This window comes from Colossoma macropomum, unplaced genomic scaffold (assembly GCF_904425465.1).
Source record: "Colossoma macropomum unplaced genomic scaffold, Colossoma_macropomum, whole genome shotgun sequence".
Taxonomy (NCBI): Eukaryota; Metazoa; Chordata; class Actinopteri; order Characiformes; family Serrasalmidae; genus Colossoma; species Colossoma macropomum.
The window spans coordinates 17,378,301-17,395,130 of record NW_023494805.1 but is presented as its reverse complement, the minus strand read 5'-3'; the positions used below and the strand labels follow the sequence as shown (position 1 = coordinate 17,395,130).

Genomic DNA, 16,830 nt, shown 5'->3' with positions numbered 1-16,830 from the left:
TCTCATGGTTATACCAAATATCCGTTCATTAACTCTTACTCAAGTATCAGATATTCAAGTATCACAATTAGTCAGATGCATACACTGGCAAACATGCAAGGGTATCTCATTTAAAAGCCACAGTCTGCCCCAAAGAAAACTTGTAAATAACTTTTTGTGACCCAATGCTGTGTAATTGTCTAATCTAGAGCAGCTAGCATGTCTTGCTCTGCAATGCTTTTTGTTGTCACGGTGTGCAAAGCGGGCAACAGCTTGAAAAGTGTGTTTCCTTGAAATGTAATAGAGAAAAAGTTGTGGCCATCTTAGCGTACAATAAATATCAGTTTGTGTGCCTCTGTGGGTGGAGTGTCTGAAGCTGAGACTATTAAGAGTATGAATCTCTCTTTCTCTCTCTCCCTCCCTCTTTTCCCCTACTTTCCTCTCTCTCTCTCTCTCTGTCTCACACTGTGTTTAATCAGGTGTTTAAATAAAAAGCAGGACTTACTTTGAAATACCCCAGCGAAAGGATGTTTTTCTGACTTTAGTCATAGTCTTTTCTCCGTATAATCATAGCACCTCTTCCAGTGCGCTAAGCAGCCTACTGCTATCTTCTGGGAGCTGAACTTAATAGGACTAGCAGAGCCTAGATTGTCCCCTCACTCAGAGCACCTACACGAGGGATGGCGAGGGGCTGAAATCTACGAGCCCGTAATGAAAAAGTGCTCTGACCTCTGTACCGTGAAGAAGCCATTTCTCAGCCAAAGTCGTCCCTGGCCCCAGGAGGGGGATGCCATCATGGTGGATCTGCAAGCAGACATTTGATTATTCATGTGCCGCGATAAACGATTGGGTCATTTCTCCCTGTAGCAACTGCAAGCCGAAGCTGGATTTGTGGATAGGGGAGGAGCTTCACCCAGGCATTAATTGATGGAATTAGCAGGTTAAGGACTTGGAGAGAGGGAGAGACGGAGAGAAGCAGACAGTACCTCTGCATCACCAGCCAGATCTGTGTGTATGTGTCCCTATTCGACTCCCCTGCTGGGGATGATTCAGCAGTCTGCTTTACAATCTCCAGCAGTGACTGCAACAAGACTAGGAGTGGGCAGTATGGCAAAATGTAAGATCACTATTAGTGGTGTCAAAGTTAATATGTAAATAACACGGTAACCTGATAAATGAACACCTCAATTTTTTTAAAATGCTGTTAACACATTTTCCTAGTTTGACCTTTTGAACCGTCTGTAGTTCCACCCTGAAGCCCTCTTGCGCGCCGTTGCTATGACTCCTCTGCCAATGTAGACCTCTTGTTCAAATACAGATTTTAAAGGGCAAGTTCCACTGATGACTCTTGATAAAAGCTATTTGCAGCTTAATTCATGCCGTATGTCATGCCGTGAATCACCGATGGGCATTGAGTTTTAAGTTAGCAAAACACAGTGCTGAAGCTGGCAATATCAGTAATGTTAGCACCGGAGGACACCTTCAGCAGGTAATGCTGGACAACCCACAAACTAGCAAAGGCAAGTTTAAAGACACAGTAAATCAGTGCTTCTATAAAACTATGAGCAGAATGATTTTTCAGTGTTTGGCTGCACATCACTGCACATGCAACTAATTATAGCCAGTTATACTTTCATGGACTCATGGCAGCACTGGGATTTGAATTTTCAATTTCTCAAAAATAAGGCCAAACCTTAGATAGCTGCACCACTTGTAAGCCTGGTCTAAATATCTTTTTAAAGGAGCATACATTTGGGCAGGTTTCATTTAAGTACTCGTGATACCCACAGTATGCTCAGACAAGCTTACAGTGGCATTATTTATTGAGATAACAAAGTAATAACATCGTATCGCTCACCCCTTTAATTAAAGCCATAATATGGTTCCAGATTGGTTGCAGCCCATTTCTAAAGTGCATCTTAAAAAGTTGTTTTTAGCTTTAAGTATGTATTTAAATTGTAAAATGTTTGAACCATGTGGCTGATCCTTTAGCCTTATAATTAGCATCTCCCACAAGTCCATGGATGAACAATTATCCCAGATCATCTGTGATGATGATGATGATGATGATTGCTATGGTCTATACCCTTATGAAAGCAGCAGAACAAAAGGTCAAGCAGTAAATTATGTGTATGATTAATCACATGCCAGGCACTAAGGAGTGTGGTGACTCAGTAATCAGTGTGGGCCTCATTTGTATTTCACTCACAATATACCGAACTGGAGGTGAAATCTTAGCTGAAGTGATGCTGCTTCGTGAGGGACAATGAGTCCGTTTACATGTACTTAATAATCCGATAACTGCAGAAAGTCAGATTTTGTCAGTAATTCGTTCAATGCGTTTATATGCATTTGGGTAATCAGATAATGGGAAACTCTGGGTCTGCATGAGTCAGACAGAAATTTCTGCTTTGCAACCCACCAGTAAACTCAAAGAATGAGACCTGATGTATAAATGCAAAACTCAAATGTCATGCCACTGCTTTTTTTTTAAACATCAAGCCACTTTAGTGGAAAATATGAATATACATTATCTAGAAGATGAAGAATTTTTTAGTTCTTTGTTTCATCAAGCTTGTAGTTGGTTCCAACAGTGATTTGTTGCCATCTCACAGGTGCTATGTGAATTTTGTTGCCATCTCCTGGTTGCAGTGCTATTTCAGGCACAGCACTGTTTTCGCACATTGCACGGATGGAGAAAAATGAAAGAAATCAGAGTTAGGGTATACATGCACTGAAAAACACAATTTTTGAGCAAAAATCCAGCTTTCTTTATCAAATTTCTTAATTAGATCTCTTAGGCCTTAATCCGATCTAAGAAATGGGAGTATGCTGTTTACGTGAACTTTTGAATAATCAGATAACTGCCGAAATGGTGAAAGTACATGTAATCGCACTCATTGTTTGTCCTGTGGGAATATTTTGGTGGCATGGCACAATGCAGTAAGATTCAGGTCTCTACACAGGTACTAGTGAAAGAGTTTTATTCAACGCGCATACAGTTCATTCACTGAGTCATTTTCATGGCCACTGTTGGACCATTTAGAGAGACACCAATTAACCCAAAGGTGACTTGTGGAACACCCCTGCACTGATCTCCGTCTGGAGACCATCTGGCACATAGAGTGATTTTCTCTGTACTGTAGAGACTAATTTTAAGCATTCGATTAAAAAAGGTTAGATTATGTTGGTACAGTAAGGCCTTTATATAACCATATATCCAGCGTTATTTGGTTCTTTTTGAATAGGTAAATGGCTTTTACATTACTGAAATGTATTTAAAAATATCTGCTCTTTAACTCCCCTTTAACAATCCATTGAAGTTGTATGGATTTCTGCTGAATGGTTAGAAAATGATTTCTAAACACTTGGTCCTCAATCCATAGTCAGGCAGATGGGAGGACACCACTGCTCTGCTGCTTGTTCAGGTTTGCTGTGGACATATACCATGTTGAGTGGGGTTGGGCAATATGACGGTAATACTGTTTACCGTGGTATGTAAAAATGATGACGGTATTTCACAATTATGACGTCACATTTCTATTCCACATCTGAACAGATTAATAATTACATTCCACCAACTTATATTTTAGAGGGCTCACTGACTGTGGTGGTGCAAACAGACAAACAGGGGAAATCAGAGCCAGGAAAAACCTCAAAAAAAAACAAAGCACAATAGCAACTAAGCTACAGCAAAGAGCTACATGTGTCAGAACTGCACCAGAGAACATGTTTGATTTCAGCTTTCTAAAGCAAATGTCATTTTAGCAGCTGTTAGCTACAACCAAGTCTGTGCTGTGGTGTGGCATGTTTGGCCTGCTAACTAAGCTCTCTAACACCATAGAAAAGGTTGGATTTTGGCTTACTGTCACTCCGCGTTTACTCTCGCAAACATTTTTAATATCTACATTTGTGTCGGCAGAGCACTAATTCTCAGAATCAAACCTGTACTACTGTGAGTTTCACTGAGTGTAGCCTGCTCGCGATGCTAACATCAAGGTAGCCCATTTTTTTAGATTTTGAAATATTGCTAGATGAGATGGCAAAAAGCGTTAAAAGTGACCACAGTAATTTTCGGAGACAGTTTCAAGGTATTAAAAAAGTTGATACTGCCTGACACTAAATTTGAGCGTTACAAGTTTTTCCATTAATTTTGCAACCAGTGAACTGTCCCCTCCTTGATTATGTACTTGGTACTGCTATGAGGTATTTAAAGACCTTTTTTAATGCCCACATGTTAATGCAGCGTAAAGTTTCACAGATTGTTCATCAGTAACCTTGTTGAATTTTGAATCAAACTGAATTTTAGGGGTCATCAATGTCAAATCTAGACAATTCCAGACAGGGTTCACAAACATTTTTTCAGAACTGTATATTGCGTTACCTGCTCTGCCATGCTGTCATGCAGCATTCGCATTGAATGTGCTTTTTTTCAGCAGATGTCAAAATAATAAGCCTCCTTTGCCTTGTTACCAGCGTTCCTGGTTAGAAGTGGCCATGGAGCGTCCCTCTCACTTCGCAATAGTGAGGTTACTCAGGTTACTCGTGCTGGCTGCCCATTGCTGTGTTTTGCACAGCATGTGACGCCGTGCTCTCTTTTCTGTGGTGGTGCACTGTGTACGTGACTTAGTGCAGACTGCAGAGCCTCGGCCCTGATTTACATCGCTCTTTGCTGCACAAGGGCAGAGTATGTAGCGTATGTAGCGTGAAAACAGAGTCTTCATCGTAGAGAATTATTCCCACAGCTCTTTCTTCTTACTTGTTCCCAGTAGATCATTTCTCCTTTATGGCTGCAGTTTGGCACTCAGGGTTATGTTGTTGGACGGCAGTGAAATGGAACGTGCTTCAGTAGAGCTCTCCCAGGGCTCCTGTTAGCTGAAGATGTTTGTCCATCTTGAGCTGTTTCTGCAGCCTCACTGCCTCTGAATCAAAGCTGGCATCAAAGCCCTCTCTCTCTCTCTCTCTGTCCCAACCCCCACCCATGCCCTTTTACTGTTGTCATGCTGTCTCTTTTCCTCTCTGTGTCTATCTGTCTCTCTCTCTCTCTCTACACACACATTCTCGCTCCTCTTATCTTTTGCTGTCTTTCTCTCTTTCTGTCTCTTCTCTGTCTCCTGCTCTTTCACCATCATCATGCTGGCTTTTTTTGCACTCTTTCAGTTTCTGTCTCTCTCTCTTGATATTTCTCTCTCTCTCTCTGTCTCTTTTCCTTTTACTTCCATCATGCTGTCTCTTTTGCCTTCACGCTCATTCTCTTTCTCTCTTGCCCCTTCCTGTTTCTCTCTGTTTCTCTTCACTTTTACTCTCTTTCTCTCTCCCTTCCTCTCTTTTTCTTTTTCTGCCCGGTCTCCTCCAGTCTGATTCTTTATTATCTGAATTGATCCCTTTGCCTTGACTGGCTTTGACATGGCCATCCTGAAGGAGGCCAGGCTGTTTCCAAGTCTGCATACTTCTTCTTGTTTCCAAGCAGAGCAGAGGGAGAGAGAGAGAGTGGAGAACGAGGAAAGGAGCGAGAGTGAGGCGTCGTCTGTGTACAGTATGTGTGTTTCTTCTCAGCAGATGTCAGAATAGCAGGCTGCCTTTGTCTTTGTGGGTTGCAGTCTGTTCTCATTAGAGTGGCACAGCCTAAGCAGCATTCTGGGCTGGATCGTTAGCACTCTGTGCTAGGAGAGTATTTGTAGTGAGGCTCTGGTTAGGGCCCCAGCCACCTCCAGGCTGCTGCAGGCAATGATACGGCTAGCAGTGGTATCAGTGATGGAGGCTGTCATTGCTGGGAGGATTGTGTTGGAGGAATAAATAACCCCTGCTCGCATCCTCTGCAAAGAGAATGAAAACTGTGATAGCAGTAATCATGAGCGTCATCATGAATATTTCAGTTACTCATATCTTATTTATGTCTCATGATTTTTCACCCAAAACCCACCATGTGCCATATTTTCTGCCTAATTGTTTTTGTTGTTTCCTGTCATTTGCTTATCAGTTTATTTGGTGTTTCTTGTTTTTAAAATGAAGTGTCATGAAGTTAACAGGGAGCAACTAGTTAAATGCCGGCACGTAGCTAGCAGGAGGTACACAGGATTAGATCTAGTGCAGAGAGAAACACATTTAGACACAGAAGAGAGGAGATGTTTACATTATTGCAGTAATACACTATTTCATAAAGCTGTACATTCTGTCATAGTACTATTTGCCTACCTTGCACAGTTGAATATTATTGCTGTGCTTTCACGATTTTTGAGTCCTCCACATGCTGTAGCCTCTGTGTGTGTGTGTGTGTGTGTGTGCGTGTGTGTGTGTGTGTGTGTGTGTTCCTTTTTAGGGAGTTTGGCTGGAGGGATCCTGAGCTGCCTGAGGTGATCCAAATGCTGCAGCACCAGTTCCCGTCTGTGCAGTCCAACGCTGCAGCCTACCTGCAGCACCTGTGTTTCGGAGACAACAAGATCAAATCTGAGGTGACACACATACTTCTGTGCTTCGCACTTGTCATTCCTCAGCCTTAAAGGAATGATTTGACAAAAAAAAAGTCGAAGGTGCAGTTTTCCACCTACACCAGGTATAGTTGATCAGGTGAGACATGTTTGGTGTCCAAATTTTGCTTCTTTAGTTTCATGCTGGAGCTACAAGGTTGACGTTGAACACTAGAAGTCAATAGTCACCCAAACGTATTCCATTAGTACATGTCTAAAACTTCTGGAAACATGCTCAGATTGCATTTAGGTCTTCACATTAAGGTGGCAGAGACATATCGATGTGTTTTAGGAGACAGTTTGACTAAGTGCAGCTGACTGCTGCGGTCAGCCATTTTGTGCTGAATTCTGACTCTTTGCATGCACACATGTAATGCAGGCATATATACACCACAGATTATGCTCAACATTACTTTTGATTCTCTTTATAGATAGTTGCTAATCTTGAATTTTCAAACTGAAAATATAAATACAACTGAAATTGTGAATGTAGTCTAGCATCTATATATTCCTGTGTAAAAGCATGAGCGTTTCTATGAATTCTGTTGTCTAAAATGGTTGCATGCAGCGTTTTATTCATTTGTATACTTCACTGTAAGCTATACTGTTCTAAACCACATCAACAAGTCTGAGCAGCCTTAGTGAAGACCTGGATGCAGTCTGAGCAGACTGAGAGAAGTTTTGAACAGGTTGTACTGAGGAAAAAGAATTGGATGAATATTGATTTCTAGTGTTTGTTAGCAATGCTAATCTTGTAGCTCCAGCACTAACCTAAAGAAGCAAAATTTGGATGCCAAACATGTAAATTTCATTCTTTGCTGAGCCTATTCTAGCTCTATTCAAACAATGCAATTTAAGCATTTGCCAACATGATCCATGATTTCAATCAAATACAAATCTGCAAGTCTGACAGTAATAATTATGGGACAAATTACCTTCACTGAACATGGAGCTCCCTAAGTAATTGTTTGATCAACCTCATGACGCAGTAACAAACCCTGGTGATAGTGTGCTCGCGTTTTTATTGTTATTGAGTGTGCCGCCTATGTCTGGGCTATGACTTTTGAATTCGGGCTATTTTTGTTAATTTGGCAAACCTATTCGGATACTTGCGTGAACGTAAAACTAATCTAGCTCAAATAGTGCTTCACTAAAGCTAATACAGGTTGTGATGAATACGAAAGCTAGAGAGAAGTGAGAAGTTAAGCTTCCACCATATGGGGTCTGAAATTGGCACATTGTGTGGAGCAGCACATCTGCTTACTGCTGGCAGTGTGGCTCTAGTGATGCTAGCCAAGGCCTCAGTTCACTTCCTTTGCCCCCTTATTGCCAGTATAGCTCTTTAACTGCTGCGGCTGTAGCCAAAAGCAGGATATAAAAACAATAAAGAGATTATCGCATATATAAACAGGCACAGGTTCAATTAGACAGATAAATGGAAGAGTGGAAAAACGCAATGAGGGAAATGATCTCTTCAGTTGCCCATATTACCTGCATTATCCAGTGCCAGTTACGTAACAGTTGTAACATGAAAAATGTCTTATTGAAGGATAATAGTGGTGTGTGTGGGTGTGTATACTACTTTTTGCCGTCTGCTGTGTTTGGGTAGATCCGAAGACAGGGAGGCATCCAGCTTCTTGTAGACCTGCTGGATCACCGGATGACTGACGTCCATCGCAGTGCCTGCGGGGCTCTGAGGAACCTGGTGTACGGCAAAGCCAATGACGACAACAAGATCGCCCTAAAGAACTGTGGGGGTATTCCCGCTCTGGTGCGCCTCCTCCGCAAGACAACTGACGTGGAGATCAGAGAACTGCTCACAGGTATGATACGTGTTTGGCAAAAAAAAAATAATTTTCACAATTTCACAATTTTCCCCTTATCTGAAATGTAGTTGATCAGCCAAGACATGTTTGGTGGTTGAAGTTTGCTCCTTTGTTTTCCTTTGGAGCTAAGAAGTGGACGTTTATGTAAGTTTACTAGCATTGTGCAAAATGCATGCTTAAATCATTACACACACTTGCTTTAAACATGTCATGTAATTTCAGATAGACTTGCTTACATGATTTCTAACACTGTATGACTTACTGTTATTTCTAAAAATGGGCAAATGTACGCAGAGTAGCTAAAACAGTGGAAGCAACCTGTACTTTGGTTCAGTTTTATAGATAACAGTGTGCCATACAGTGTCAGAAACCACATAACCAAGTCTATTTGAGATTACTTGATTTGGTCTGAGGCATGTGTGTAATGATATAAGCAGTTTGCACAATACAAAATGGTTAAAGGGGAACTTTACCATTTTTTCAAAATGTTTGCATGATTTAGTGGTTGAGACACAAACAAAAATCTCTCTGAGTGGTCTGATGTGAATGGTGCATTGTAGAGAAACATACCAACCTGGAGTTCTTTACAGTGGTGGTGATAGAAACCAGGGGTCACAATGTCCACAGCTACAGCCCATTTAATGTACTATGCAAAACCATCAGTGAACCTAAACGTGTCCTTTGAATTTCTATGTGTAATATAGCATATTGATAACTAGGGGTGCAGGAAAAAATCGATTCTTAGATGCATCGCGATGCAGACGCGGACGATTCTGAATCGATTCATAAATGTCAAAAATCGATTTTCTAAATATTTAATTTTTAATGTAATGTTGACGGAACGCAAAGGGTGGAACTTGGAAGTGGGTAAAGTGCAGCGACCGGACAGTCTGTGGCGGCACATAACAAAAACACAACCGGATGAGTGAGAAATCCGACCGGCTCCCTCTGCATTGAAGGCAAGGTTAGGTCAGGAGTCACAACACAAATGATGAGAAGAGCCATTTTGACCTTTCAACAAAAATCAAACCACCTTGGGAGCCACAACATTTATGTCCAGTATGTGATAATGTGCTAGTTTAGGCTAAAAAATATAAACAAAAACGCAGATTTACTCTACTCTGCTTTAAGCTTTAGCTATAGCCGCTTTTCTTCCAACTCTGCCAGAAAACTTTTCCTCAAAAGTTGAATAGTTTCTTGTAAAATGTCTCTCAGCTTTCCACTGTTTTATGGGGCTGAAGTCGCTTCTCATTCTCCAGCTTCTTGCCGAACTTTCCGGTTCCACCTTAAATTCTGACTGAGGCGCCGAATGTAAAAGCGGCACCATTTAAGGTGGAATGGGAAAATTAGAGAAGCGACTTCATCTTCGCAGCTTCACATCTTTTAGTTAGTGTTTGAAAGTCTCTCGTTGCAGATTTAACGTACCAGGAAACCAACTGCGCTGCTTATAAATGCGAATAAGTCCATTCGTCTCCAAATGTTCGTCTGTCTTTCTCTTTTCCTTTTTCGTTTGCTACTCGCTCGGCGAAACCTCGTTGCTAGGTGACCTGCACTCACCTATTGATAACCATATATTGTAATACATTGCTGTGGTGTAGCTTTTACATGCATTAAACCCTTTGGACATCTGGGGCCGTATTCATAGTTTTATTCCAACTCCAGGTAAGAAAACAGTATTACAGAAACTTCTTACGTCTGAAATCTTATCTGTTTAGTTACCATGAAAACTTAGTTAGGACTGTATTTAGGACAAAACCTATTGCAGAGCAACAGTTCTTAAGTTCATAATCTTATTAAAACCCCGGATAAGAAAACTGTATTACAGAAACATCCTAACTAGACAAAATTTCCTAAATACTTTACTAACTTTAAGACAACCCCAGAGGTGTGTTAACTTCTGATTTAAATGTCTTTTTTCCATCGTTTTATGCCGTGACGGGCAGCATAGTTCACTATAACTGACATAATGACGTTACATTATCTGCATTGAAAACAGTGCTTTGACTTATGAGGTTTTTTGTCTAACAGCGTTTTAAAAATCTCAGACACTGCAGACATGATCTCCACCGTCCCCTCTTAATACCTTAGTTTGTTAATGTTTGTGAAAACTTGTCAGATAAACTATTACAGTGATGGTGGTGAATAATGAGGAGGAGTAACGTTAGCGTGATCGGCTAAAGTTTTCGGAAAACTGAAAGTGAACCTGGAGAGCTGTGACGCTCTGGTAAATAGCTTGTTTGTGCTGTCACAATATTCTCAATGTTAAGTTTGTCGCGCTTTAGTTTTATTTGACCTTTTTAACCTCAGTAACAGTAGCTAGCTGACTGATTAACTAACCTGATTATTTTGATTACACGTTTATGTTTCAGCTGTGCGCTTTTGGTTGGTTGCTAGGCAACAGACACGACAGTTGATTGTCGACTTCGAGTAGGTGAAGATTTCCTAACTTGAGATAAGATGCTGTGTGATAAGGTTCCTTAATTAAGATAAGATTTGCTTCTGTGACATGAATTTGTGAAAAATCTCATCTTGACCTGTGAGATCTTAACTCAAGACAAGAAGATAAGAAGTTTCTGTAATACGGCCTCTGGTTCCCATCAGCACTGCTATGAACAATTCTCTAGAACTGAGCATTTCACAACCACTCTGATTGACTTTGGTTACGTCTTAATAATTTAATAACACAAAAACTCAGAAAAATGGGTGGAATTCCCCTTTAAGCCCCACTAACTTTTTAGTGACATATCTCCAGTGCAAAACGTGCAAGCTTTGGACGCTGAACTTACATACTATGTTTTGAAGTAAGAGGATAGTTATATAATTTTTTTTCCAACTACTGCTTTAATATTAATTCTCTCTCTCTCTCTCTCTCTCTCACACACACACACACATTGTATCACTCTATACAAATGCTTTTATTTCATTATGCCTTGCCTTTCGTGTGACTGTATTTTAGGTAGCCTTTTAAAAGGAATGCTTAATTTGTTAATTAGCTCTCATTGAATCATCTACTTGCTACGGTTGAACATTGCACCTATTAGATGGTTCGTTAATGATCTGCTAATTGGTCACAATTAGGGAAATGATACCCAAGCATAATACATGCACTTAACATTGCCTCATGAGGGACTTTTATTTAATGGGTATGAGGCACTGGCAAAAGATAAAGGCCTTTTTTGCAGTGCTTTGTTTAGGGAACCATGGTACAGTGCCAGCTCTTCTCAGGAGCATTTACTCAGGACACAGGAGAAAACAGTGCTTCATTTTTCAAGCTGAGACATTTCATAAATGTCAAACACAAAAATTGAGAAATGCTTGCATAAGACGACGTCTCCCACACGGCTTCAACACAGGGAGTAATCAACACGTCCGTCAATGTAATAATCAGTATGTTCCGAGAGTTCAGAGAAACAGCCAAAGCACTTAAAATTGACAGAGGCAAGATGCAGTCAAGCCAAAGGGCTGTGTTTCGTTAAAGCTGCATGCAGAGGGACGCATGCCTAACCGCATGCCTAAATTATTACACACTTTCCTGTTGCTAAGTAATCTCAAACAGAATTGCTTATGGAGTTTCTGACATTGTATGACATACTGTTATCTATAAAAATGGACAAAAGTACTGACAAAATTTAGACTTCTAGATCGCTGTTACGTTTTGTCTATGCAATGTACTTTTGTCTGTATTGTTATTCAGTAACAACTACAGTGTGCATTGAAATGTTATAAACAAGGCACCAAACTGTAAGCCAATGGTTTGTTTACAATTTGAAGTATTTTTGCAAACAACAGGGAGTTATGACATGACAAAAACATAGCAAATCTTAATAAACATAATAATCTGTAACAGTATATTCTTATTATTAATATATCACTGTTTTATTTTCAAACTATGTCAAAATTATGTCAGAAAAGGATAACAACAAAAATAGAGATATGAGGTTTTCAGACAGCAGTGAGATATATTATAAATGTATTTATATATCTTATATCTCATTATATATCTAATAATATAGAGTACGTTTCTTGACATTCAATATTGTGAATAGCTATTTGATCAGTGATGCAGCTGCTGCTGTTCAAAAATGAGCCATACTGGATGTGAATTTTATTACAAGTTCATTCTGGGTGCTATACAGTTGGAATCATCTAACGTTCTGTTGATCATTGCAATTTCATAACTTTTAAAACCTAAAATTGTTTGAAACCTGTAGAATATTAACATCATATTAGAATCATTTTACACATGTACCTGCAACAAAGTTGGTTTTATGTGTTTATTTATGTATTTATTTTATGTATAAACACTGAATCCAAACTTCTGAATGATGGTTCTAAACTTTAAAATGTCGTACGGTGTTAGAAACCACATCATACAAAACACACAGAAAATTCAGGGTTTGATGTTATTACTTAACAGCCCACCATGGTTTGAGGCAAGTTTGTGAAGGGTAGAATTTCATTATTTTTACAAGGGGAAAATTGTGCAAACTTTTCACCAATTTTTCAGCAAACTGTTGCTTATAAATCGACATATAAATAGAATGGAATATAAATTAGAGCATGGTGCAGAACAGAGGACTGATAGTGAGAGTGCCACAGGGAGGTGTAACAGTGAGGATGCCAGGCTGCTCCCCTCCTGCAGGCATGCTGAGTGCAGACTGGATGTGGTCTCTCTAGAATGGGCCGATTAGCTGTGTGTTCAGCACTCACAGTCCCTCTGGCAACTCCAACGACTGCCTGCAACACAGCACTTGAAAAAATTTTTACAAGCCATTTTAGCTGATTGAGGCCTTTTTATAGCTTATTTAAAGCTTTTAAGGCAATCATTGCATCCGCCGCTTGTGGTGACAAATGTGCTTTTAGGTAAATCCTGTTGATGGTCTTTAAGCAGAGCGAGTTTATTGCAGTGGTGGATATATGGCTGCTCTTTGTGCTGATAGTGTACTTGACTCACTGGTGGTTTTTGGTGTATGCAGGAGTACTGTGGAACTTGTCCTCGTGTGACGCGCTGAAGATGCCTATAATCCAGGACGCCCTGGCAGTGCTCACCAACACCATCATTATCCCTCACTCGGGCTGGGACTCCTCCCCCCACCAAGATGAGCGCAAGCTGCACCTGCATTCCTCGCAGGTGCTCCGCAACGCCACCGGCTGCCTCAGGTAAAGTGTCCTAACACACTCACACACACATACATGCATCCGTAATACTGTTTTGCTTTCCTTCTGGAGACCTACAACTTAACTCTAACCAATGCTTTGACCCTATACCTTACCTTCACCTTATCTTACATGACATTTTGTCGGCAATACATTGAGAGACTTTGGCTTTGTTTGCTTTAGCTCGTTAAAATCTGCCCCAAGTGTTGTTGCAATGCATACATGCCCACATTCAGCACTGTAAAATTTATCAGCATGTGGAGTTGGAGCTTTCTATATGCTACTGTGTTTTTTATCACTATACGAAATCATGATAATCATGATCTTGATACTGTCTTTCTTGTTAGAAGCACTGCGATTGTGTCTGAGTGAGGACAACAGAATTCACGTAATTAACGGCTTATTATTGAATATTGCTGAAGTGTGAATTATATTCCAGTTTGTGTGTTCGCTTATTTAGAATCTTCACATTTTCAGGTTTGTTATAGAAATCATTAAGAAATTATGTTATTACAGGAGAGGAGTATGTTAAAAGAAAGAAAATAATCTTCTTTTGGCTTGAGTTTAAAGGATTAACCTGGGAAAAAAAACCACAAGGCCATTTTTCTGACATTCTCTTATCTAATGGGGACTTCAACACCCTCAGTCATAAAATTTTTTTGAAAGTGTGGTGATGGAGGCAAACCAAGAAGTGGATGTTAACTACAATTAATACTGGGATTCCTTGAGGAGAGGTTTGGAAATGGAAACAAAGGTTTGAATATGGAAACAAACACACAAACAAACATTTTAAATCACTGCCTGTTGTAGTATTACGTGTATTTACTATTATGGGTTTTTCCTACCAAAAAAATACATACTGGTCACATAAGTAGCTTTTTAACTGTAGGTTTCTTAGGTGCCTAAAACATTTGTGCAGTACTGTGTATATACATAGATTTGCCAAAACATTATGACCATTACGCGTGTCGAGGTCGGTGCTGTATTTAATGGCAAGCGAACAGTTGGTTCTCGTAGTTGACGTGTTAGTTGCAGGAGAAATGGGCGGGCGTGAAGACCTGAGGAACTTTGACCAGGAGCCAAATTGTTAAGACCAGGAGCATTTTCAAAACGACAAGGCTTGAGGGGTTACGGGAGGAATGTGTCACAACACAGAGTGCATCACACCCTGCTGCATATAGGTACCCATCAGATTGCCATGCTAACCCCTGTCCACTGTCAAAAGCGCCAACAATGAGCATGCAAGCGTCAGAATTGCACCTTGACGCCATGGAAGAAGGCTTGTCGGATGAGTGACATTTTTACATCACGTGGATGGTCTGATATGTGTGCGTCATTTCCCTGGGAAATGATGGCATCAGGATGCACTGTGGGAAGAAGACAAGTCAGTGGAGGGAGTTTGATGCTCTGCACAGTGTTCTGTTGGGAAGCCCTAGGTCTGGGCATTTTTGTGGACATCAATTTGACATGTTCCAACTACCTAAACATCGCCGTGAACCAGGTACATCCCTTCATAACAGTGGTGTTTCTTGATGGCAGTGGCCTCTTTCAGCAGAATATTGTTGAGCGCATTGTTCGGGTAAGGTTAGAGGAAAATGATGAAGAACTGAAGGTGTTGCCCTGGCCTTCAAATTCCCCAGATTTTAATCAAACCGGGCATCGTGAGATGTGCAGGCAGCAGCAAGTCCAATCCACAGCGACTCCACCCTGCAACTTGTGCTTGTGCTATCGTTATACCACTGCTGTTGGGACAAAACCTCATATTTCCGTTTTTTTTTGTTTTTCACTTTTCAACTTAGTTTGAAATTGCCAGCTGCCCTTTACATTGTATCAAAATTTCATGATGAATGGACCAGTATAATCGGTCCAAAATAACTTGGAATAAATCATTTCTGCAGTAACTTCCATTAAAAGTTCAAATATTTTTTTTCCTTCTTTTGTAAAGCTGCTTTTTGGAGAAACATTTTTTTCCTACAGTGATAATATATAATGTATATACTTACACATAAATACATGCATACACATGCTCACCTGAATTCTCCATAGCTCCTGTACGCAGGGCATGACTAATACATGCTGAGCATCAATGGGGTGTTTCCGTAGGTAGTGTGTAATGAGAAAGCCTCTTATGCTGCTTACTGTGCCTGGCTTTTAAGTGGCTTAGCCTTTGTTCAGAAAGATTTACTGCCATATTAGGCACCGATTTGGACCGGGTGTTTGCAAACAGTGTGTACGTTACTTCATGGGACTGCACCATTTCCAAACCAAGTGGTGCATAACATTTAACAATATTGTGCCTAACAGACATAAAGATTTACATCCTGGAAGTGTCAGAGTGTACTGAACTCCCACTGTACATTTTACAGTCACTCAATAGTGGCTCATGTTTTTTTTTTTTGTAGCTGAAATAAATTTGCTAATCAGCTTGGTAGCCTGCAGGGAACACTCTGCTGATATGTTAAGCTAATTGGTTTGACTAAATAGGTTTCAGTCACATTTGATTTTTTTCCAGTTTCAGATTGTTGTGATAAACCATATTATGATTATTAATTATTTTTTGTCTATTTTATGTTTGGATTATGAAAGAGCATCTAATTCATCCAGTTCAGCAGGGGACAGAATTTGCTGTGGGGCTTCATTATAGGATTCTATAGTTCTGGACGCGTGTCAAAGACTGCATGATTATAGAGCTGGCACAGGACAAGAATTGGCAGTCTGTCAGGCATTTTTGCTGCTGATATGCGCGCTGCCCCCTGTGTGTGGCCAGAATAGCCTGTCCAGGAAGAGTAATGAGATCCCAGCCAATGCGTTTGCCTGCCTCTGCGTTTTTTCGAGGGGGTTTAATAATTTTAGCCATATTGGCCATGACTGTGCACTATTTTGATGCACCATCTTCTGAATTTTTTCTTTAATGTGGCGGGCATGCATGTTTTTTGTCTTCAGCTTTCCAGTGTCCAGTTTACAAGTCATGACTCTTGTGACAACTGCTGTCCATTGTCTTATAGCAGTGACTCCTAATCCTAGTCCTGCCTTACTTATTTCAGTGTTTTCCTCGCAGTAACACAACCGCTTCATCTCAAGGAGGGCTTGTTAATGTTTTAATGCTGAGATAAAATAACCACTCTTTCTGCCTTAGTCCACTCCTCACCTGTAGTAACATGGTTTCTCATGTATAATAACATGGTTTCTTGAAGCTCAGAATTGATAGACTTTGCATATTTAAATTTGTTTTGTCACAAACTACCATTTTGAACAAGCCAGTGTATGAACAGGAATACAGAAATACGTTGTGGAACGATTTATTCAATTAAAAGTTAATGAAAATCTTATTTTTTTCCTACAGCAGAAAGGATGGACTGTCACTGTCACTGAGTGCTGACTGGTTGGCCAGCTGATCATCT

General features: G+C 40.3%; 1 protein-coding gene across 1 annotated transcript in view; it reads left to right on the top strand.

Moving 5' to 3' along the window:
- ctnnd2b (catenin (cadherin-associated protein), delta 2b) overlaps positions 1 to 16,830 on the top strand; it is a 111,062-nt gene that overhangs the window by 75,290 nt on the left and 18,942 nt on the right. Inside the window, exons 11-13 of the mRNA XM_036597044.1 lie at positions 6,299 to 6,431; positions 8,056 to 8,269; positions 13,249 to 13,432. Coding sequence (XP_036452937.1) covers positions 6,299 to 6,431; positions 8,056 to 8,269; positions 13,249 to 13,432 — 531 coding nt within the window. The remainder of the gene's footprint in view (positions 1 to 6,298; positions 6,432 to 8,055; positions 8,270 to 13,248; positions 13,433 to 16,830) is intronic.